Below are 24,266 nucleotides of genomic sequence, written 5' to 3'. Positions count from 1 at the left end.
GCTAGCGAAGTTTGAGCTTGGATACTAGACAAAAATGTGTGGACTAATGCATTTACCATGGGCCCTGTCTTCTGGATCGTTGTGGTTATGACTTTCATTTTTACCAGTCTGGTTAGCCAACCGCAGCTCTTTTCTGTTCTTGAGCCTGCAGCTCAGTGTTCTTGAAAATTAAAACCTGCAGGTCATATGAGGACCAGCTATTATCTTTCTCTCGCTCTTTTTTTTTCTCAGCATCATTGTAGCCTGCTGAGATGGCGACCTTTCCCTGGTACTGTATAATTATGTTGGCTGTCATTACACAGTTCTAAGAAATTAATGAGTTGAAGTAGATGAAAGTACTTCCATTGTCATGGAGTGTGGACCTTGTAGATGTTTCGAAGGCATTTTCTTAGTGCGAAATTGGACGGGACGTAGGAAAGAAGACACACACAGGACAGACACTGATTCAGCAGTTGTGCTGCCTGTGTCTCTTTCCTACGTCCCATCTAATTTTGCGCTGAAAAATTGCGTTTGAATTACCAAGGCCAATAGCCCACCTGACTACTCTCACTTGCGGGCACCTTTACTGCAGCATTATAGCATCCCTCATGAGCTGGCATTGCGTTAGTGAGAGCAGTGTCTATTTGGTTGGTGCATCCATTAGACCTTGAAAGGCAGGTATGGTTGTGGTCGTATAGCCTCTAAATCTTTTATTTCTGTTAGTCTGAGAAAGTAACTTCATATTGAGAAACCATCAGGACAGAGCTCACTGTACAAATATGGTGTCCATCATTTAGGAACCAGCAAACCAGCCATTTCTTTGGACACTCAGGTGGCATTCTTTATGGTGGTGGCACTGCAGCAGCACAGTTTGAAGGTTTTTCTATTTTTTTTTACGGCAACAGAAGTAGTAGTGCCATTTTAAAAAATCTCTGCATCAGCATGTGAGAGCAAAGAAGTGAAGCCTCCACCCACCACCCATCCACCTGCTACCACCCTCCAGAGGTGTCCACCCACCAGAAGCCCATAAAAGCCTGCCTCCCACCCACCTCCACTGGGCCCTCTAGAAGGCCTCCACCACCCTCCAGCCAGTGAAGCCCACACAGCAGTGGAACGAGAAAGTGACAGCAAAATCAAATGCAGAGACACAATGGGAAGGCAATCAATGAAAAGTGAAAGGCAAAAGCCCCCTACTGTCGCAGCTTCACCACATCATTTCATATGGTCATCCGTCCATCAATGTTTTGTGCGAAAACGCTTCTTAACGGGGTCAAACCCAACCAAGAATCTTGTGCGAAGCCTCGGAGTTACTCGGGTAAGCTCGGGTTAATTCTGAGGAGCATCGCGCAAGCTGCAGGCAATGGGAGCAAACTTGGCTGAGTTAGGAGGAGCATCGTGCCAGCTGTAGTGGATGGGAGGAGGATGTTGTGCCAGCTACCGCCGAGTGAAGAGAGGGTGTGAGGTTGAAGGACAAGAAACACGGTTGCGTGCACATGCAAATGCTAGAAAGAAGGGGCGAAGAATGAACAGAGGCTTTCGCACGTCTATTCAGTTTAACTACATTACAACTCTGCCTTTTTTTTTCTGGCGAATATGTGCACAGTGTGGCTGCTTCAGCCAGCTGCTGTGACTTCAGCTTTGGTGGTGGCACCATTCTGTTAGGTCCTTGGCTTAGCGTGGACTCTGCTTGCTGTTTGTTGGGCTCAAGTGTTTTGTGCTTTTGGTAGAAGCTTGTAGTATAATTTTTGTATGCAGTTTACCTGCTGCGGCTGCAAGCTAGGATTAAAAAAAGAGGGAGGTTCATAATTGCATGCTTTTTTTTTTTTTAGAAAGGGGTGTGTTTTTGGGAATGACTATCCAAATGAACTGATGACTGTTGGCAGATTAATAATAATCTGGGTTCCTACACTCTTTCGTTTTACTTTTACAATGAAAACTGTTATAGCTTTGGTTTACCCATATAGCCCTGCATTCTACCTTCGAATCTAATCTACGGCATCATCTTAAGACTTTCGTGACTGGGTGACCGCAGCGATGGCCTAGTCGTTTGACCATCCACCTCGCATGTGGCAGGGGCGGGGTTCGATCCCCAGTGCTGCCGGGTACCCACCGGTGATACTATGGGTACAAGCTTTCTCCTGCCTGGTCTTCGGCTTCTTTAGGGTGAAATGCTTGGGAAATGGGTCTTTGACCCCACATTTAGAAAAAGAAAAGCCTTGTGTCATGGCACTCTTTAGCCACAGCTGCCCTTGCACCATAAAAATTGATCATGATCATAATCATCATCATAATGACTCAGTCATTTAATTTGACTTAATTAATGGAAGTTAATGCAATACAGCTGCCACCAGCTAATTTAATTACATTCACCACCTGCCAACCCAACCCAAGCGATGGGCAGGTGGCCAAATGGAGAGGGAACACTAGATTATGCTTTTAGGGGGAGAGAGTGGGAGGTGGCTTGAGAGGTTGTGGCGAGGGTGGAGGAGTGTGCAAACCCAGAGGGTGGCTACCATGGAAGGAGGCAGTTATGACAAGAGCGGAGGAATGCACAGTCTGAGGGTGGTTCCACGACAGAGTACCGGGCTGTATGGCCACACCAAAGCTATATAACAGCTTTTGCCTTTTCGTATGTTAAGCCGGTAAGCCTAGCTCTAAAAAAGTTTTTTTTTTCTTCCTTAGGTACTGGCACCGATCACTCAATCCGCGAAAGCTTATAGATGTCCGGTTCTCCCACCTGAGCCGTAACATGACGATGCAGCGTACTCTGAAGCTTTACCGGCTGCCTGAAGTAAGACATTTGGCACTCAACTAGCCAGTCTTCTCTCTTGAATACCGTTCGAGGCTACTTCAGAGCTGGCATGCTAAAGTCATTTGTGTTGTTAAGATAGCTTACATTATTTTTTCCTTGTTTGGCATTATATGTATCTTTTGTTGACCCCTGCAGAAGCCAAAGACACCTGGGTTTCGACAGTTTCGCAAGTCTGACACAGCACAGGCCCATGCTTTGCTGGAAAAGGTTAGTGGCTGCAAAGTTCTTGTGACATGCTGAGATTTTAAGAAGTTTGCAAATGTCATAAGCATTTCAACTTGTTTTAAAGCATGCTAGACAGCAAGTGCTGTGCTTTTGTTGTACCTTGGAGATAAAAACCCTTCCTTTCCAGTTGCATTCAGGATTTATGTAATTATTGGAGAAACATGCTTGGCTTCTCTGGGGTGGGCTGGAATGTTTGGAAAACCGGCGACACCGTTTTGTGCAGGCAAAAAATACTTTGTGCCGTGTTGCTCTTAGGCCAAAGCTGCCCTTGTGCCATTAAAACTCATCATCATCAACATTCCGTGGCCTTTTTAAACTGGAATGAAAATTATGTAGGACCCTGGCATGGGAACAGCAAAGTGATATTTGGGTATTTTATTGTAGTAATCGCTTTATCTGAGTGAAAATATATATGCTATTGTGTTGCATGTGGGAAGAAGAGCTAAGCTAAACAAATGGAGTCGTAGCATAGTAAGAGTCATAGCCCAGTTGGCATCTAACTTGGCAACTTTCCTGGAAGCTTGTGGCTGGGCCAAGCTATATATAGATCATTACTTGGGGGGCTCTGCAGGAGCACGTATAGCTACACAACCTTAGAAAATTTCAAGATGTATGAAATACATCAATTTGTGGCCGTGTTTGATTAGTTGAAAGTAGAAGGTGCTGATCTTTAAGCCTTATCAGGTGAGAAATCATTTTTTCTTGAACTGCATCTTTTGTTGCTACTCAACCAGGATATTTCGTTGGATTGAACAGGGGTGCCCAAGGTCATGCATATGAGATAGGCCTATGTCCTAGAATTTTAAAGCGAAAGCTTTACTGGCCTGGCGCTGCCAATTTCGCCAGGGGCTGCAGTTTGACCTTGAACATCCTTGCTGCGCTGCTGCCATAGCAACGCCTCATGTGACTTCGGCGCTCCACAGCCGCGGGGTGGCTGCTGTCTGACCACATGATCTAGCTGAGCAGACGGCTTGGCATCTGTAACCTTGAGTGCGTTCTGTGCACTGTATAGGCAGGCCGCCCACCCTGCTACCCTGGCAGGTGGCAGTTTTAATGGCTGATCGCGAGAGGGTCACCCAATGAACGCTGCGGCCTATTGCTGCAGTGCGGCATGTCCTCCACAATGTTGTCAGCACTAATGCATGCAGCCCACATCTCTCTCTCAGTACCGCCAGCCATGTACCTGAACGTGCGATTTGAGGTGTCCGCTGACCCAGGCAGCCAGTTATGCGCTCTTTCTTTCCTCAAAATCATTATAGAACGTTGTCAACGCCAATGCCAATGAACACAGTGAACGCCGACAGCTTTTGCTTTGTGTATCCTGGATTAGCCGAGCTAATCCACATTAATTTTTTTTTATTGTGCCATGGCTCTCCTGCCGTGTCCCAATATTGATGTCCTACGCAATGTTTGGTGTTTTCTGTTCATCTTTCAGTATTTGGAGAAGTTTGACCTTGCCCCCGTGTTCACAAAAGAGGAATTCCGACACTGGTTCCTGCCCCGCCCAGACATTGTGGACAGCTATGTTGTAGAGGTGAGCAGCTTTGAAAGAGCTAGATCATGTTTTCAATGTTAAAGGTCATAAGGTGGGGTGAGATGAGACTTCAGAAATGGTTTTCAAAAGTTGACTGTAGAGCGGTTGTAATAAAGTGTATAGCTATAAAATTTTTTAGCGATCTTCTAAATAGACCCAGCTGGCATTAGAGGTCAAAACAAAATTGAAACTTTGTCAGGTGTCTTATTGTTCTCTCTGCTAATACACCTTTTTTTTTTTAAATCCACTAATGCAGTGTGTTGAAATTTTGTATGTGAGTACAAACTGTTATTTCACACAACTGATGCCGAAATTGTGTGCTTTGAACTAAAAATCGATTTATGTTTTTTTCTGTCTTGTAATAAAATTGTCACCCATAAATGTTGTTTTTTCATAAAAAATACAAATGGACTTTGGCTATTTATTCTGTTGCCGGTCATGTAAAAAGCACTGATTGAGATCTGTGAAGATTTTGTTTGCTTACATATTATAGTTCCCGGGAAAATGGGTAAAACGCTGAAAATGGTGTTTTGGGAAAAATGCAAATAAAGCCTTTGAAAATTGCCATTTTTCTGCTTTCATGATGACGAAAAAGAACCAAGAAGTCATTTTTGAAATCGCAAATACTCAAGTGTAATATATTTTCCGGAAGCTAAAAAAATGTTCTACCAGAAAGTTGCAAAATCTAAGCAGCGAATATATATATATATATATATATATATATATATATATATATATATATATATATATATATATATATATATATATATATATATATATATATATATATATATATATATATATATATATATATATATAAACAGAATGGGTTGAGAGAAATGCAAATACAGTCCATGACAAATTTTTCTACCTCTTTAGGGACTGCGAAAGCGTCCGAAAAATCAGGACAGCCCAAAAAATCAAATTTCGCATAAAAATCACTAACTTATTGCCAATGTGCCGGAAGAAGGGGTCACTAGTTGTGTGCACATTCTTAAGCTTTCCATGAATAAATCTCACCGCACATGTACATGGACGACGGGCGGCAACCGCCTTCACGAGCTCGGCCTATGATGGCTGTACTGCCTTCGGCATGTCGCCGATGAGTGCACGGGGTGGGACAAAGTCTAGACACGAAAGCAAATCCCCCTCTGCGAGAACTGTGCTGTGCCCGTGCAGTGCAAAGGGCCTTGAGTGAGAAGGGGTAGAGGGCGAAATGACAAGAACTGACAAATGACTGAAGCAAGTGCTACAAATGGCCAAAGCAAGTGCTCCGTCAGCATTGCATTTGTAACTGGGCCTAGCGACTAAAGTCAAACCCACTATCATAACCAGCGATATGCAATTTGCGGTGTCTTGCATATAATGAGAGCCATCTTATCTTGTCTGCCATCGAAGCGCTAGTTGACGATTTTACGATAGAATACGATAGAAAAGTCAGGGTTGCAGTGTGTTTTTCCATGGGTATGTTCACCTTACTTTTAAATGCACTATTTTCATCTGTGCTTGTTACCTCAATGAAGCCGTACCCATATTTGAGATGAAAGACTCGGTAAAGGCGAGTTTCATGAACTTTCATACTGTTCAAGTTTGTGCGGCAGATGACATCCAAGAACGGTACGAATTTGAAACCACGTGGGTGTGATGTGCCGACTCGCGGAGAATATCAGCCCCGCCATTTGTGAAGCTCCCTTTTGGCTGGAATTTAATTTTCTTTGATCAAGTTTTCGATTGCCTTTGCAGTTTGAATTAACAAGGTTCCACTGTACGCATTATATGGCAGCTTGGGCACTCACTGGCAGAGAGAGTGAATGAGGTAAAAAAAATGAGCATTGTGGTGCATCCGAAATCTCAAGTGCTCTTATACATTGCCTCTATGGGCCCTGTCGCGATGCCACGAAAAAGCCGAAATAATTAATCATGTCCGAAAAATCAAAGGTCAAAATTTTTGGTCACCGACTGTAATGCCCTTGAAAACTCCCAATTTTCTGCTCGACACGATGACGAAAAAGGATCAAAAATGCGTTTTTAAGGTCATAAATATTCAAGTGTAATATATTTTCGGAAAGCCAAAGAATTGCTCTATCAGAAGGTTGCACAATCTAAAAACTCTTTTTTTTTTTTTTTTTTTCAAACAGTCTCATCGCAGTATCACATAGTCATTTGGCACAGCTGGCACGTTCATTTGAACTACACCCCTCGCTTTGCCGTTTCTGCATGAACGCAGATGCATAACTTGTGCATTTCACTCAGGGTGTAGTCTTTTTTGGAAGTACGAGCCCATTTCATGCGTTGCCAAAGCTGATGCTGGGTCATGGGCTGGTTTGTCTTCTTTAGCACTTCCCAACCGCCTAAAAAAGGCCGGGGAACAAGAAGCCCTCCCAATGTTCAGTGCTTTCAAATATCAGGAATGCCAAATGTGCCTCATAACACAGCCCAGTGTCGGTACCTGTCACAAGTGCAATGAGGTGTCCGGTTTTGATAGTATGTTTACTTTCGGTTATCACACTGCTTTCTCAATATGAGTATATATTGGCCCACTTCTCGTCACACAACACTATGCTAAAATAACTTCATCCTACTTTGGGCTTTAGGTGGTTCTGCTAAAAGACTTTTTGAGCAACAATCCAAGCTCAAAACTACACCGTATGTTGCAGTGCCACTCTGCTGCCTTCAAAATTCTAGGCATTCCAGGGAGAATTTTCAGCCTATGTGGTCCTCGCCATGTAGACGAGTGAGCGTGGCCGCTATCTCACTTGAGTGGACATATTCTGAAGAGCCTGTTCATTTTCCAATTTCTGCATGGTACTGTTACTGCACAGTTGCTCTTGTTATGAAACAGAATGTGCTGTCTCTGTGTGCACGCTTATCATGCATTCCAGATAACTAGGAGCACATTTTATGTGGGAAGAATTTCTCATACTGTTTATTACATACAGGAAAGGCTCTTGAAAAAGTGGTCCTGTCAGTGGAAGAAAGACTAGGAGCAATGGTGCTTCAGTGTGTCTTGAACAGACTGCGATTTTCTTAATCAAACCAGCTTAGTCCATATATGCGTAACGTCCTACATGTAGGACACCGCTTTTTTGTGCAGTAACTCTAAATGTTTATAGTGTAAAAGTTTGCACTGGCTAGCACGAATTCAGGAGTGCCTAAACTTTTCCTGTGCAAGGGTTGTGTTGTGTGCATTCCGTTTTGTGCATGGTGTGCATTCTAAAATATCTCTTTGGGCACCTTTCTTGAATTCGACCCCATCAACTACATTTTAATTCTCCAAGAAAAACAAATAATGTTTATGCATTGTCATTAGGAAACAACCGTGTGTGTTGAGGAATTCGATTTTAAAGTCGGCGTCAAATGTTTGAAGCTTTACTGCAAATACCAGGTAGCGAATTAGCCTAGTATCCTTCATTGCAGGACAGCTCAAAAGTTGGTGTTGTGAAAAATATTTCCTGAAAGCATGATCCTGAATTGTGAAGTGAAATAAACATTTTATGTATGAAAATATTTAAATTTTTTCATATTTTTCAAGTTTAGGCATATATGGGTTAGGCTAGGCTTTGCTAAGTTTTCTGGAGCGCAGCATTGTGACATTGTTGTATCAAAGCTGCCATGTCGGCGTTCGTGTAGTACCTTATGTCTGAGAAAATAATGCCGCTTATTGCACAAGGACTTCCTGAAGCATTTGACTCGAATTGACCGCATGTGACTGTCTGCGTGTGTTACAGGGTGAGAACCAGAAGCTGACAGACTTTGTGAGTTTCTACTCACTGCCATCAACAGTCATGCACCATGCAGTGCACAAGGTGCTACGGGCAGCCTATGCATTCTACAGTGTGGCTACCTCTGTCCCTTTGGTGGACCTCATGCAGGATGCCCTTGTTGTTACCAAGAACGTGAGTCCCAACTCCTGAACGGGTGTAGTGCAGCCATGAGGAGTTTATGGCCTTGATTTTTTTTTTTGGTTTGATCACTCACAAACCATATCCATTTGGGTAGTCTCTTGGCTACCATTGGATTCCCTGCATGTTTAGAGAGAGAGTTTAGCTGTGGTGTAACTGCTTGCTGTTTCAGTCAAGTTGGACCACAGGATGTTCCGATTGACATCCAACCTTACCCTAATAAGCATCAGCACAAGGCAAAACTAAATGGTTCTGACTTAATACTTAGCTCTTTACTGTAGAACGACTTGCCTTGTCTTCATAAAATGCATGCTAAAGAAAAATTCTCTGTTCTGTTTTTTGAAGGGTAGCAGGTACAGTCAAACATCTATATCACGAAGCGCACAGAGTCCTGATAATTCCTCGTTGTGCAGGTCACTTTGTTGTAAGAATCACGTGCCCTCCTACTGCCCTCAGTGAAGCAGGATATGCATATTGAAAGAAACACAGCTCTATTCCTTGTAAATCAATTTATATATTTTAAGAAAAAAGTTCTAAATTTTTTGTGTATGCCTTACTTGATCAAATGAACTACCGCTGACCAGACTGTGTTGAAGCTCACTGTGTGTTTTGCCACGAGCTCTGAGAGTGATGCAAGGTAAACTAGCAGGGCTCAGAACATCACTAAAGCTTCACAGCTGGTCTTAACTACCGATCTCCTGCCAGCTGTTCATCATGGCTTGCCTGGTGATGAGCCTCGCAATGTGCTTTTGTTGAATCCTGAACCTCGGTTGCAGGATTGTAATGGTCAGTGTTGGCGTCAGTGCACCTGTAAGCTGTGAAACCAGCATTTCGCTTCATACATGGTAACCTTGCTTCTCACTAAGACAGTGTGCATGCACATGCTGCCACAGACATGCATGCTCATGCACGCACTTGCAATGGAGGAATGACATAAAGGGTTGGTCTGCTGTCATGGATGGCTGTTTGGAGGACACTTCTCTCTCTCGCTGACATGGAAGAACCAGCGTAGTCCAGTGCAATCAGCCTTCCTTGCTGCTTCATTCGCGGCCTTCGTTCTTTTCTGTTACCCTGCTGCCCTTCCTCCCACAAGGCAGCAGTGGCTGGGAGTGGAGGAGTAACAGAGTTTGGCTGGTTGCCTGCCGCGCAATACTGCCGCATGTGCTGCAGTGTGGGTTCACTGTAAACCAACAAGTTAGTGACCTGGAATGCTAGAATTGCTTTGCTGAACTAGTGATCTCACTTTACTGATCTTTGCTATAATGGCGTTTGAAATATGTATGAATATGAAAAATAGGAACCTGGCCAGCAGAGTTTTAATTATGATGATGTCAAGTTAGGCCTGCCCCTCTTTCACCCATTGAACGCATTTGCTACCAGTTGAAAATTAAAAAGTGGAGAAAAAGAGGGACTGCAAGCTCTGCTATAAAAAGCAAGAACAGAAATTGGGACAAGTGTAATGTGCAAAACATTCCATATCTATCTCCATTTCACTTCCTCACACAACTGCTTTCTCTAGTGGCACAGCAGTAATATTCCCTACCTTGGAACGGCCTCGGAGAGTGCAGTGTATTAGGTGCACAGTCGAGAATGGTGAGAATGATAGCTGAGAACATACGCAACTTTTTGTATACTTTAATTTGTTTTGCTTTTGTTTTTTTGTGCGTGTGTGTGCTTCCAGCATGTTTACCAATAGTTTTTCAAAAAGTTTTGCGCACACAACTGTGGCTTTTTTTCCCTTCGAAAGTACTGCCAATTTGATCCATACAGTGCGCAGTGCATTTGGAACTTCTTCAAGGAATACCGTATTTACACGATTGTAAGTCGACTCAAATGTAAGTTGACCCCTTTCCCCCACATAACATTTCTGAAAAAAACAAACTTGAAGGTCGTGTACGCTTGGCCTTTAATAAAAGAACGCAATAGCACTATCCTGTGCCTTCTGCTTATTGCCAGCCGCTATCGGCTGCTGGGCGCGGGCGCGCCCATGGGCACATTCCAAAACGAAAATGGATTTGTCACTGGACTACCCGTCCACACTTGCCCCATCATCCTCACTAGCGCTGCCTTTGTGATCGCTGCTGTGGTTCCACAGCTCGTCATTCTAACACCGTGTCCACATCATACACAACAGAGAAAAAGTCACAACACAAAGACATATGATAAGGTTCTGCTGGGTCCCGAGCCACGTCGGCATAGAGGGTAACGAGAGAGCAGACTCAGCAGCAATAAAAGCTCAAAATGGTGAAATCAAAAATGTGAACATACCTTTTAAAGACTGCATGAATTTCATACATAACAAATTAAAGAACGAATGGCAGAAGGAGTGGGATAATGAACTCAACAACAAACTACACTTCATAAAGCCCACCTTGGGGGAATGGAAGTCATGCAGACACCAGGAACGTTTCACTGAAGTAATCTTATGTCGCCTTCGCATAGGACACACACACTTGACACACAACTACTTACTTACAAAAGAAGCCAAACCTGTTTGTGAAAGATGCGGCGACAAGCTCACACTAAACCATATCTTATTTACATGTTCAAACCTAGAAAAGCTAAGAAAGAAGTATTTTAGTCAATTTTAGAATCAATGCATTCCATTTCACCCAGCACTACTCTTGAGTGATAATGCAATTGTTGACATTTCTTATGTTTTTAACTTTTTACGAGAGGTTGGTTGTCTTAATGAACTGTAAATGCCTCACTTTTCTTTGATACACCTCAGCCACTTTCTCATTCCTGAGAAGAATGCTGAGGTGTGTATTTTATTGGTTGGGGGCCTCGACATCCTTCCTCTGCAAAGGATGGCCGCTGAGGTTGCCTGACCTTTTCTAAAGCTTTTACCATTGGCCGTTTCGAAAAATTCTGCCTTTTACCTTCACCAGATCGTGTGAAATAACATTTTCGGTCCTTTACACCACATTTCATTTCTGTCATATAAAATCCGGCACAAGACAATTTTCTATACCTTGCGTTTGACGCATGATGGCCTTAGCCGCCTATGTGCCATAAAACCCAACACAACACAACACATAACGCCGTGATGCAGCGAAATCTCGCAGTTCGCAAATAGCCGCATCACAACATCACGGGGAACAGCTGAAAATTTTGCCTCGCTGCAGCTGCCACACCTGTTTCACCCGTTGCGAACGTCTAACTTGCGGCCTGGCGCGCAGTTGTTCCTTTCTTCGGCATAAAGAATGACAGCCATCTTGAATGTAGCCGTGAACGAGCGCCGGTCGCTTACTGTACCCAGAGCACAAATGAATAATGCGAAGCACTACATTAAAAACTTACGAAACGCGGCCGGCAGTAGTCAGATGCGTCAGAGCCAAAAAGAAACTACATGTGAGCGGTGTCAGCTCTTCAGTCGTCTACCGACACTCCCCGGTGCCGCTGTGGTTCCCGAATGGCGGTGCTGCCGCGATTGGAACTGCAGCCCTTCCATCAACTATCGACGTTCCTTCAGTGCCGAGTGCGCGGTTGAAAGTAAGCAAAAAAACTTGGGCAATGCCTATTAAGAGTAGAACGTGAATGCGTTATAGGGCTGCCGCCGCTTATCAGCAACTCCAATCTGCGGCCACGTGGGGGGAGTGGTCTGGTGCTGGTCTGCTGCTTATCGACGGCCACTATCGGCTGTCGTGCACGGGGTGGGGATTCCAGTTCTGTGCTTTGACATAGCAGCTGCTCAAGGCCAGCAACAAGAGCGATGTGATGGACCCGCGCAGCAAAAATGCAATCACACTGTAGCACGCCTGATATCTCGTTTATCTCGCCTTTATTTATGGTGTGATGCTTTGGTTTCGATTTTAAGTCGACCCCCCCACTTAGGATTTTCAGAGTTTGAAAAATAGGTCGACTTACAATGGTGTAAATACGGTAATTTTTTGTTTAAAACACTCAAAATTGGTCATTTTCTCATGGTAGCAAAAGAGTTAAGTTCATTACAGGACATAGGCTACTCCCATTGATCTCTAATTAGCCTTTTCCTGTTCCAGCCATGGACAGACTCTCATCAAACTTTTTAACATCATCTTCCCACCTTACTCTGCTGTGTTCAGCTGTGTTTTCCTTTAGCCTTCCTGTAGCCTTCCACAGTCCATTTCCTCCTGTTGATTTCAGGCAGGGCATCATTAACTTCGTTTTTTTTTTCTCTATAATCCATGCTGCTCAGCATGCATAGCTCTGAACAGAACTCAGTTTATTGAAAGCATCTACTGTACTGACAGGAGTGGTAATGCCTGTAGATATTGGTAACGTTGATCAGAATGCCCACAAAAACCAACTGATGATTACTGTAGCTTTCATCGTTAACTGGTCACGTCAGTACAATGCTGTTGCAAATCAATGCCATGCGGTTGCATGTTGAGATTTGAGATTGTGAACAGTTAACCCGTTTAGCTCACCATAGGATTAGTGTGTAAGACGTCACTAGTAAAGCTGGCACTAATGCCATTGCTGCTTACAAAAGTTTCAGTGTGGTGGTTCATTATGATGAATTGTTTGTGTTGCAGAATGGCTATGATGTTTTCAATGCCCTGGACCTGATGGACAACAAGGAGTTTCTGGAGAAACTTAAGTTTGGAATTGGGGACGGCAACCTGCAGTACTACCTCTACAACTGGAGGTGTCCTGAAATGGCCCCGAGCAAGGTCGGACCAACAGCAAAAATTTTTTTTGTTTTGGTTTTGTGTCAAAATCACGTTTTTGACTTCAGAGTTGTGCAGTAGCTCAGCTGCAGAAGATTTCAATCAAGCAACCTGGCACGTTAACGCTAGTGTTGATGTACAGTTGTAAAGACCTTCCTATTCTGCAGCAGCCATTGGGATATCTTGTACCATACAAAAACAGTGGTATAGATATTGACAAGGGAAAAAAAAAATATGCTACAGTTAACTAATAATTTAGATGTTTTTGGTATACCAAAATATAATTTTTTTGGTAATACGGTAAAAGGGTGTTACAACAAATTCGAACTTCAAGGGACCTGAAAAATTGTTCAAATTATTCGGAAGTTTGAATTATTGAATGACCCCGAAAAAACTTGAGAACTGCTTGCATGACGGTGAATTTATCTGGTGAAAGACTGCGCAATGGCTACCTGCTTTTGAGATGAGAACAGCGCGGCAATGACTATTTTTTAGCTTCCATCAATGCTCTTTTTCATGCATACTGGAGGAGCATCGAAGCAAAACTGCTCCAGAATCATAACGGCCTCCTGCATTCTTCTTACTGCGACGTGGTGCAGCTCCCCTGCTACCGCGCCACACCCATCATATCGTCACGTATGAGGAGGCTTCACCTCACAAGCAGCAAATGGCTTGTGATGAGTGCACAGTTTCAGCGCACTAGAAGAATGAAATCATGCGAGCGGAAGCAAATGAAACAGCTCAGCTGTGCCGAAACAGCGGAAGAAAAATGGGAGTAAAAAAAAACCCCTGCAAAGTGCCGATCAGCATCCAAAGCGGTGCATAGTTAGGTTGGGTGGCTGCTTCTGGCTGATCGAGCTGCCACACCGCAGGCTGACATGAAGCTCAGAAAAGCGAAACCAAAACTAAGCAGTCATACTGTTCTCGGAGACGGTGTTGTCCACGTCACCAAGCTTGCCGTCAGAAGTTTTGGCGAGCAACTTTGCAGCATGGAATTGAGTTTTTGAGTAGGGCTATTTTGATGATCTGTTGCCGCGCTGGTCATTAGTGGAAGCAGCGAATTAACCGATGCGAGAACTATAGCATCCAAATTTGCGAGCATCTGACAGCATAGCATTACATGGCCATTGGCCGGGACCTAGGTCGCAGTTCGAATTATCTGAATTTCCAAATTAACAGGGCTCGAATTAACAAGCTTTTCGTAAATCGCATGGGAACACAAGAGTGCATTCTTTATACCAGTAAGTACAGTGTACTTTGTAACCTTGGTAAAAGTAATACGAATGCTATAAAACCTTGTTAATTCTACCCCTGTCAATATGAAAACTCGAACTGCCGCTGAGGTGTCCCGCCCAACACACACGTTAGTCTATGGCATCGAACAATCGTTAATTTGAATTATGCTGGGCTTGCACTAGTTAATTTGGACGGACTTCGTAAGGGATGCCATATTGAAGCACGGGAGCAAGGCTGCGTTAAAAAATAAGATAGAGGGCGAGACAGAAAAATAAATTTTGCTGGGCTGTGACAGTCCTCTGAACCCCCCTAATACATTAGAATGGGAACAGCCTGGCACTCTCGTTACCAGCCTCTTCGTCACCTGCAGCGCCACGTATTGTCATTCCGGCGCTCCGGTGTTCTGTCATGTGTGCTAATCTTTTTTACTCGCGGCTGTACATAGTTCCCCATTCACCTCTGACATACCCGCAAAGGCAGGCCCCCGTCACTGGACTGAGAAATGGTTCGCTTACATGGTTTCATTTTTGGACCTTTGGCACCAACCAGTAGCAACGGCATCTGTTGGCCATGCATTAATCACTTAGTCAGCCAACTAGCCGAGACCAGCTGCATGTCAAGAACGCTGACTGTATGGAGGAAGGAAAACCTCTGTGGTCAGTTTACTTTTCGCTGGACTTTACAGTGTTTGAAGGCATCTTGCCGCTCTGGCGCCAGTGCGCGTATTCCTTGCTTCCATCTGCGCGTTTTTTCCATTCTTCCAGTGTGCCGAAACTGCGCACTCCTGACATGCTTCTCGCTGTTTGTGCAGTGAAGCCTCCTCACTTGCGACGCCACTTGTGATGAGGCTCCACAACTACAGCATCGCATGTAAAAGAGTCCCTTACTATATTATGGAGCAGTTCTGCTTGTGACACTTCCAACTGTGCGCACACATTAAAGCATTTTACAAGACTCCAGAAAATTGTCACTGCGCGATTTCCTTCTCGAAAGCACACAGCCAATGCCTAGTTTTTCAACAAAATGAATTTACTATATTGCGATCAGTTTATGGCAGTTTTGGGGGCCATTCAGTAATTCGACCTTAGGATAATTTGGACCTTTTTTCCTGTTCCTTGAATTCGGAATTAATGAGGCTTTACTATATATAGGCTGCCCGTTGGAAACATGAGTCAGTACAAAAATATAGTGGCAAAAGGTAGAGATAGTGATATGCAAAAAAACAGCTGGCAATGATTGGAAAAAAGGCAGCCCATCACCAAAAAGATCACTGAAGGCTACAAGAGTATGAATAATAAATGAAAGCAACAAAGAAAACTGTAAAGCTGTGCATTGGGCGATTAACAGTGCATAAAAACTTTGTGTGCATGATGACCTCTCTTTTCTTGTCAGCTTTTTCTGTGAACCCATTTTTTTTGTTCTCCTTTTCGTGCACTTATGTGTGCAAGGTAGGCGAGTTCCACGGTACATGATGGGGTGCTCACGTATCCACACATTTCTGTACCATCCTGTCACCACGTGCAGCTCGAAAGGCCCAATGCAACCACAAGGCTTGAAGTGAATCACAAAAGTGTTTCCAGTGAAAGCCCGCAGGGGATATGTGTGATCTCTGAGAGGGTCATTAATACGTTCGCTGTGTCGTGGTTACCCGTGGGCCACGTCAGTTATTCATGCTCTGCGGCCACGAACACTGGGTCACATGATGAAGGTATGGGCCTGACTTTGTTGTGAGGCCGAAGAAGGAGGACCTCATAATAAAATCTGTCCTACGGCTTCATCATGAGACCCGGTATTCATGGCTGCACAGCATGAATAAATGGCAAGGCCCACCGGTGACCCACGACACAGTGAACGTGTTAAGGGCATGGCTTGTGCCTTGTATTTATACTTTCCTGGTTTTTTAAGGTTTTAATTTGCAATGGTGAATTACTTTCTACGCAATCACCACCAGATGCTTTTTTTTTGTATGCTTGTACTTTTTCTCTGTTTTTGTCTCTATTGCTAGGCTTTCGAACAGTCAGCCCAAGCATGCAGATTACTACTGCCTCAGCTAGTACTAGTATATAGTATCTCCATGTCCTGACTGTCTCACTTCTTAGTTGAGTGCTGGGCTTGTGGTTTGTTCCTTTGTCATTGCTGTTAGCTCATTTTTCTCAAGAGGCACTTCTAATTCTAATTTGATTATTTTGGAACATTGAACAGGATACTGAGCACCATATGAATAGTACACCTGAATTGCTATTCTTGCTCCTGTTGCACAATTGCCACTAAGTTTTAGTAGCAGTTGAGTTCAACTGAAATTAGACTTACAAAATGGCGGCTGATAGTCCAGCTGTGTCAGGTCATTCAGGATATTTTGTACTGCCCCATGCTCTCTAATTTCACGAAAAATTGTGTTTATGGCTAGTACAGATGTACACAAATGTATGACTTCTATTAAATAAATTTGCATGAAGACACAGCTTAAAAGAAATTGAATTCAGGTGCAGAAGTCAAGCATGCTTCTATTGTGTTGTCTTGGCTTTGTATAATATTGAACTATAGTATACTTCAGCTGCAAGACTAGAGCAGAAATTACAATTTAATAATACAAAATCTGAGGCAGGTTTTTAAGAGTATCAGAATATAGGCTTTTCTTATATTTGGCTGCACATGTTGAATCGCACTACTGAAAGGTTGAACATGTTTGCATAAAAAATTCCACATAAACACAGTAAACTCTTTAATTGACACAAGTTAGAAAGCTGAGCTGTTGGTCAGTTGGATGACAGTTGAAACTGCAGTATAAACTCCTGTAAGGGCTGCACTTTTTTTTTTTAATTTTGGGTCTGAGTGTTGAAGGTGCGGACCATACACAAATTGACAAAAAAATTTATCTGGTTCAAAACGGGTTGCAGCTGATACACGGATGCGGCCCTTACACGAGAGTGTACAGTACTTGTGCAACAAGTAACAAGAATATTGGCACCTAATTTAATATTTGTGCTTTTTGAATTTGCATTTAAGTTAAAGACGTCTTTTTTTTTCAAAAATGCTCGCTTATTCTTGCATGAGCTCTTTTTGTTCTTTCTTTCTTTGAAACCTTTTGAACGCAAGTACAGTGCACTTTCTGTGTACGTGAGTCCCTAAGGGCTCTATTGACTCGTAGTGCGCACTGCCTCAAGAATTCACTGTCTTTCTTTTCCAGATTGGGCTTGTCCTGCAATGACTGTGTGGAGGCTAGTGCCAAGGGCATGGCAGATGCAAAACCTAAGCGCATGCACCGACTGCTGTGATAGCCACGCCATGTCTAGTTGCAACTGTCTCATGACCTGACTCAGTTGCCTTATCACAGCCTTCGTTCCTTCCTCATCGGAATTGAGTGCGTGTCCAAGAACTGCAGCCAGAAGCGACACCGAAAGGAAGATTGTTTCCCTCATGGCAGGCTGTCAAATATTAGACCCCCCTCCCCTTTTCACAGCTTTTTTTTTTTGTTATTCAACCCTTGTAAAATGGCTTATGTGAAGCAGCTCCTTCTGCTGGTATTGGCTGATTGGTGCACCATGTCTGTCCGTTCCTCACTAACCATTCACTTCTTCGGGTGTCATTTGGACCATTTTCTTGTTCAATTACAGCTTCCGTTGTTCATCTCAAGGCAAGCTTCAGAAAAAGAGCAGTCGTCCATGTTTTGCATGACAGTGACTGTGATTTACATGGTGGCACCAATTGTGAGAGACAATAGCTTTGTTCTTCGGGACATTGCACGCCCAAGCAGCATGTTACATGAGAGTGATGTTATGAATCCAGGTGTGATCACTGTGGGACACTGAGTGTCAGTTTCACTGAACTCACATGGGCTGCAGTGCCCAATTGCAGCTTTTCAGTCTGTTGCAGATTTGGGCTTTGAACAACACTTAGAGGAGACTCCAAGTGGATCACTGGACTGGACACTCCCATCTTGCAATAGCAGTCATGGTTTTCATTGCAAAAATAGATCGTCTTCGACAAACAAGCAATTATGCTGGCATGTCTCAAATCCTGGTGGCAGGCTGTGTGTGTTCTTTGCTGCCTTGTATTTTTTCTTTTTTGTTAGATTGCACAAGCAAGCTTCCACTTTTTTTATTGCACACTAAATCACAGTTTTTGTGAAGCCTAACCTGCCACGGTTTTTGTATGCATGTGTTTCTCTGTTGGAGACAGTGTGGCCTTTGCTTGAGCATCCCAGAGGCCATTGCAGCCAATCATTGGTATGTTAATTTAGGGTGGCGTTCTTGTCACTTAAAGATTGGACATTTGTTGAGACTAAGTACATTTGTACTAATACGGCTGTAGTTACACTTGTTAGTTTAGAGGCACTGCGCTGTTGTCTTCTTTTCTTTCTTCAGGCTTCACTAAAAACACCCAGTGCTTAAATGTGCTACTGTGTGATATCGGGTGCAGACACCTTCTATAATATAATGCTGTTTACGGGGTCATAAAAATCAAGGACTTTTTATCTTGAAGAGCACTTGCTGCATCTTCCATATGCAGGCGCATGCAACAATGCATAAAATACTTTGGTACTGAATGCAACACCCAGTCGGATGCGACAATTAAGAAGATATCAATAAAACCATTTGTGAACTTGCTGTTCTGTTATTGCAAAGTCTCTACTGGTGTACTGTGTGAACTTCACAAAATTTACCCGATGTTGCTTATTATTTGAAAAATGCCACTGCAGCACATTGTTTGAAGAGTATCTTTAAAATCGTTTCAGTGCTTTGGAAACCTAGTCAGGCATGGATACAAAGTTTGGGATAAGAAAATTTTCCCACCCACTTTGCGTAGCATATGGGTGTAGCACTGAAGCACTCGCACATAGGTATTGTATGCCTATTCCGTGAACGGAGTACTATCTGCAGTGAATGAAATGCAAAGAAGACAACTGCATTGGCAGCACACAAACACAAATATATTGGCTTGTGGGGAGGTAATAGAGGTAAAACCAGTCTTTGTGCCTTTGAAGAGAAATTACCCTCTGCTAATATTGAGGTTCCCCTTGCTAAGAGCTTCTCTTTTTGCTTTTTGTGGTTCAATAGTCTTGCTTGCGTTTAATTTGTTACTGATAGTACATATAGTGTGTGCTTGAGTCTCGGAATCCTGGTCCCTGGACCAGCAGAAAATATTTAATCTACAAAGTATGTGCAAAGTCTGTATAACATTCCTTTGTAGCTGTACAGCTGCAAATAGGTGGATGCCAGTAAGTGATTTCTCCCTTTTTTGAAATTTGAATTACACTCTACATTAGGGATTCTGCAAAACTTTTGGACTAAAGATGGTTGAGATCCAGTGGCAAGGAGTGTCATGGCATAGTTGTAGTGAACAGACATTCACATGTGTTGAAAAAGCATTGCAGATAATTGGTATTGTGTACGGTAATAAAATCTTGACTTGTGGGTGCCTTTGTAGATGAAATTGGCATTTCACAATTGGGTACTGCTAACACTACACATTCAGAAGACACCGTGCTGCTGTGAGAACAGATGACGGAACTAAAAGGGTCTCCACTGTGCTTTCTATTTCATGCAGTCGTATGCTATATAGCAGCATTCCAACAGTGTGAACAGTAGGATGTCTTAACATTTAGAGTAGGAAATATTAACGCTGATTACCATTGTACTGTTCCCTACACTACAGAACATGTCACCTTGCAGATGTTGCCCCAAATTATTGCAGAACAGCAATTCATTATCAAGGGAATAAGCACAGTTAACATCCACCTTGGCAGAACTTTGCGGCTACAAAAAATGCCTTTACAGTTTTCTGAGGTCTTTGTGGCTGAAAAAAGAAATGACCTAAATCAGTGAGCAGATCTGACACCACTGCCAGACTAGGTCATTTGCTTTACCTACTCAACAAATGGGGGGGCAAAGGCCAATTTGATGAACTGTCGAAGTTGGAAACGAAGAAATGCTAATGAACTTGCAGCAGAACCCATACAGGCTTCTCTTAGTAATGTTATCAGAGTTCTCGAATGTTGTTAATGACAATCAATGCTTCACTCAAAATCTACTTCATTTTGGAGTTTCCTGTAACTTATTGGGCCTTTCCTTGCAGATTGTCATGCATCACTATTCTTGAGCAGAGCGAGATCTTCGCAATGTGACTTTCGTTTTTCCTTCTCTGAAGTGTTGACAAACTGTTGTCTTTCATCACTTGCCTTTCAAAGATGTTTCATGCAGCCGTGTCAATACTGGAAAGGTTCATCAGAAGGTGAACATTTCTTTGAAAATGAATGTAGTAATTTCGTATATATACAATGCATGTCTTAGCAGTCGTCTTTTTCCACAAACTTTTTTCACTTTAGAGGTATGAGTTGAAGAATGGGCTTTTTTTGCTTTAGCAAGTTGAAAAGCTGTAGATTCAGATCGTGCAGTCGTCACTAAAGCAAGTACTAAGAAGTACCAAGTTGAGCTAAACAGTTATTTGTGATGCTCTGCGCAGATTTTGTATTTCATAGAATCGTATAGTTATTTTAATCATGGGATGGGAACATCTACCGTTTTTTATAAACGGTCCTTCACTAGCAAAACATTACACTTGTGTAGCGAGATGTAAAATATACTAGTCGGTGATGACAAATGGGTGCCCTTCTGTGCATGTTATGGAGAGTGTAAAGAGGCTGCAAAAGATCATTCAAATCTATAGAATAATTTCAGCTCACGACTGATAATTTAGTTGAAGTACATCCCTTAAAAGAGCTGTTTTAGTACTTCATTTTTGCAGCAATTTCTTCTAAATGAACTGCTTCATAGCATCTTGACTTGAAATAATGGCACACTTTAACTGATCACAAGTTTAGAGATTGCACAAAAATCTCTCCGGAAGGCATTCCCTTTAATCCTTCTGATATGCAGTACTGCATATTTCAACTTCTTAAATAGCCTGACAGCCTTGAGTATTGGAAAATCCATATGGAACCAATTGGAATGTTTGGTTTCAGTTGTGTTTTTAGCCACCCAACCAATTGGACCCATGCCCAGGCAGTTATTGCATCCAGAAATATTAGCAAAATATAACTCACAGTTAAGTTGTGCAAAGTACACAGTGTGAGAGATATTTCTGCAACTTAGCATATTATTAATGTGCAAAAAGAAAACTGATTTGTGAGGATTGCAGGGAGACACTCCGCCTGGTGGCAATCAACATTTTTACTGTGTAATTGAAATTCACATGTTTTTATGGAAATTGAGGACAGCAGACATGCATACATCACACACAAGAAACAGTACACATTGAGACACTAGTCCCATATATTAGCTCAATATGTACATCCAGAGAACACGCTTCTGCTCTGTCTTATATACCCTATTTATGAGGCTCTCATGCTGGGGCCAGTGATGCTTGCCCACTAAGCGCAGTTCTTTAATTTCGACCAAAGTGGTGGTGCATAGTATGAAAACAGTTTAGTAGGCTAAGCTACTGACAGCTATTATTATAAGAACCATATTAGTTCTGGCTTTTGGTTCCAATGGTTTTTGCTTGACTGAAGATACTAACGAAATTAGTGTGTGCGACATCGCTATTACTATTTGTTTCATAAACGGCATTCCAGTTCAGCTAGGGTTGTTTGTGTCAATGTGTAGGTGCGAGTATGTTAGCATTAAAGTTGCCACCCAGATAGAGATCCTGACTGTTAGCTAAAGTGTCTTCAACAAGATTGTTAAGGAAAGACGAACTTAATAAAATCAGCGGAAGCCGGCCGATATATCACAGTAAAAATGATTTTTTTGGTTGCTTAGAGTTAGCAGCTCATAGTCAAAATCCATTTCACAGAAATCATCTAAAGTTTCAACACTGACTTTTTTGTTCACCACCAAGTTATCCACCACCATGCTTATCCCTACACTAATGCAAAAAAGCAGTGATAGCCAGGCAGGCTGAACATGTGTGATTCCTTGGTATGCCAGGTTTCGGCCAGCACTATTACTATGAGCGATATGCCAAATGTCTGCAACAAAAGTGACAGTTAGTCGTCTTTATTTACGATTGAAAAAACATTTTGATAAATATGTGATATGGCTGAATTTTTTTCTTCTGCCATGTCTTTGATTACAGACGGATGAAGGCACATGTTGTGAAAAAAAGCTCAATAAATGCAATCTCAAGTGCACTCAAACAATTCTGGATAAGTCATCAACGTGGTTAATAGCAATAACTGGCACATCGTTCAACTTCCGAGTGTAGATTTTTCAGTTTCTTATCTATCTTACTAAAGTTAATATTTAGTTTTATCTGAAATTTTATATAAATGTTCTGAGCACCACAGATATATTTTACGTCAAATTTTAACTTTAGGTCAACATTATTCTAGAGCACATAATGTTATTTTAACATTCATAACAAATATATATTATTGGAATGTTTTGTGCTGCCTGTGTAGTTCAATGCAACAAGTTTGCAAGTACACTTAAATTTTAATCGGCCCTTCAGTTTCAGGTTTCATATTTTGCAGCCTGGGGATTAAAACTGCGGCTAAATGAAGAGAGGTCGATGCCTTTTGTACATCATTCCAGGATCTGTTTTCTTCTTTCGGGTGAATTTATAGGATGTGATGGAATGAATGATGCAAAGCATTCATACTTTTTGGATTGCAAAAATTACTCTCAACTGACAAGTAATAAAAATGTGGGTTTCACAAAGGAAAGTACCAATTTCACTCAGTTCATTTTTTGTTGTTCCTGAGAAGCTTATTTTATGATGTGCATTTTCTATATCTATGTTAGGTCTTAGGCTTAGCTAGGACATCACTGACTTAAATTATTGGGATAGGTGGTGGTACATGTTGCGAAGAAACAAAGCAGGCTTCAGTGGTTTCCCAGCCTCTGTGGAATAGCTGATAATAAACAGGGAAATATAGAAGTTTTGCTGGTCTGTCTAGTAACGGTGATTTTGTCCGTGCTGCATTTTCCAGAGCTGTAACAGCCATCAACGTTTGCTGCCCATATCTCAGCTGTCAAATTTTACAGGCTGGTTACAGGCTTGTTGTTTTGGATTCATGTCAAAGCTGATGAGGCAACAAACCTTGCTTTGCAATTTAGGCGGGTCATTTAGGCCCACCTGACTTTCTGCCAACCCTTGCTATGCATGCTTTCTCTTGGAATCCAGTCCGTTGCCCTTAACAAACATAGGAATTGGCTTTCCTTCATATTACATGCCCTGACCGTGCCCATTTTTTCTTCTTGCTTTCAACATAGGATGTCATTTTTCTCACTTTTGTTTTCTTACCCACATTGCTCTCTTCCTGTATTGTAATGTTACACCCATCATTTTCCTTTCCATAGCTTGCTATGTTGTCCTCAATTTAAGTTCACCACTTCGTTGCCTTCATGTTTCTTCCCTGTAGGTGAGTGCTGGTAAGGTACAGCAGTATTATTCTTTTCTCTTGAGAGATATCAGTCAAATTCCGCTGATGGGCTTGGTTACTGCCTGGCTAATGCTGGTAGTAAAATAACAACCTACACAACACTGGAAGTGAGCAACCCCTGCTCCCTCTCATCATAGTGCATGCAATAATTGTGAGCAATTACTCATTGGCATCCACCCAAGCGCAGCCACACGGCTACAAAGGAAAGCTATACAGCTTTCATAGAAACTTGCAGTTAAAGAAAAATTCGTCCTGGTCCGGGGTTCAAACCCGGGACTACCGCTTCACCAGAGCAGTCACTCTACCAACTGAGCTAATTGGGACGGCGAGCTTATGGTAGGGCAAGAGCAAATTGATCAATAACTCGAAGTGGCAACAGTGTTGGTCAAATGTTTAGGGGAATCCCCCAAGGTGGAGTAGATCTGTAATACGGGAGTAATTACTCATTGGCATCCACCCAAGCGCAGCCACACGGCTACAAACTAAATGTTTGACCAACACTGTTCCCACTTCGAGTTATTGATCAATTCGCTCTCGC

General features: G+C 42.5%; 1 protein-coding gene across 1 annotated transcript in view; it reads left to right on the top strand.

Annotated features, from left to right (window-relative positions):
* The window catches only part of Nmt (N-myristoyl transferase), a 32,290-nt gene extending 13,340 nt beyond the window's left edge, over positions 1-18,950 (top strand). Inside the window, exons 8-13 of the mRNA XM_077660048.1 lie at positions 2,662-2,770; positions 2,927-2,998; positions 4,452-4,550; positions 8,279-8,446; positions 12,973-13,110; positions 17,531-18,950. Coding sequence (XP_077516174.1) covers positions 2,662-2,770; positions 2,927-2,998; positions 4,452-4,550; positions 8,279-8,446; positions 12,973-13,110; positions 17,531-17,551 — 607 coding nt within the window. The 3' untranslated portion in view covers positions 17,552-18,950. The remainder of the gene's footprint in view (positions 1-2,661; positions 2,771-2,926; positions 2,999-4,451; positions 4,551-8,278; positions 8,447-12,972; positions 13,111-17,530) is intronic.
* Positions 18,951-24,266: the final 5,316 nt, after the last annotated feature.

Source organism: Amblyomma americanum, chromosome 3, assembly GCF_052857255.1.
Source record: "Amblyomma americanum isolate KBUSLIRL-KWMA chromosome 3, ASM5285725v1, whole genome shotgun sequence".
In the NCBI taxonomy this organism is placed as follows: Eukaryota; Metazoa; Arthropoda; class Arachnida; order Ixodida; family Ixodidae; genus Amblyomma; species Amblyomma americanum.
The sequence above is the reverse complement of the archived record's forward strand: the minus strand, read 5'-3'. Positions and strand labels throughout refer to the sequence as shown.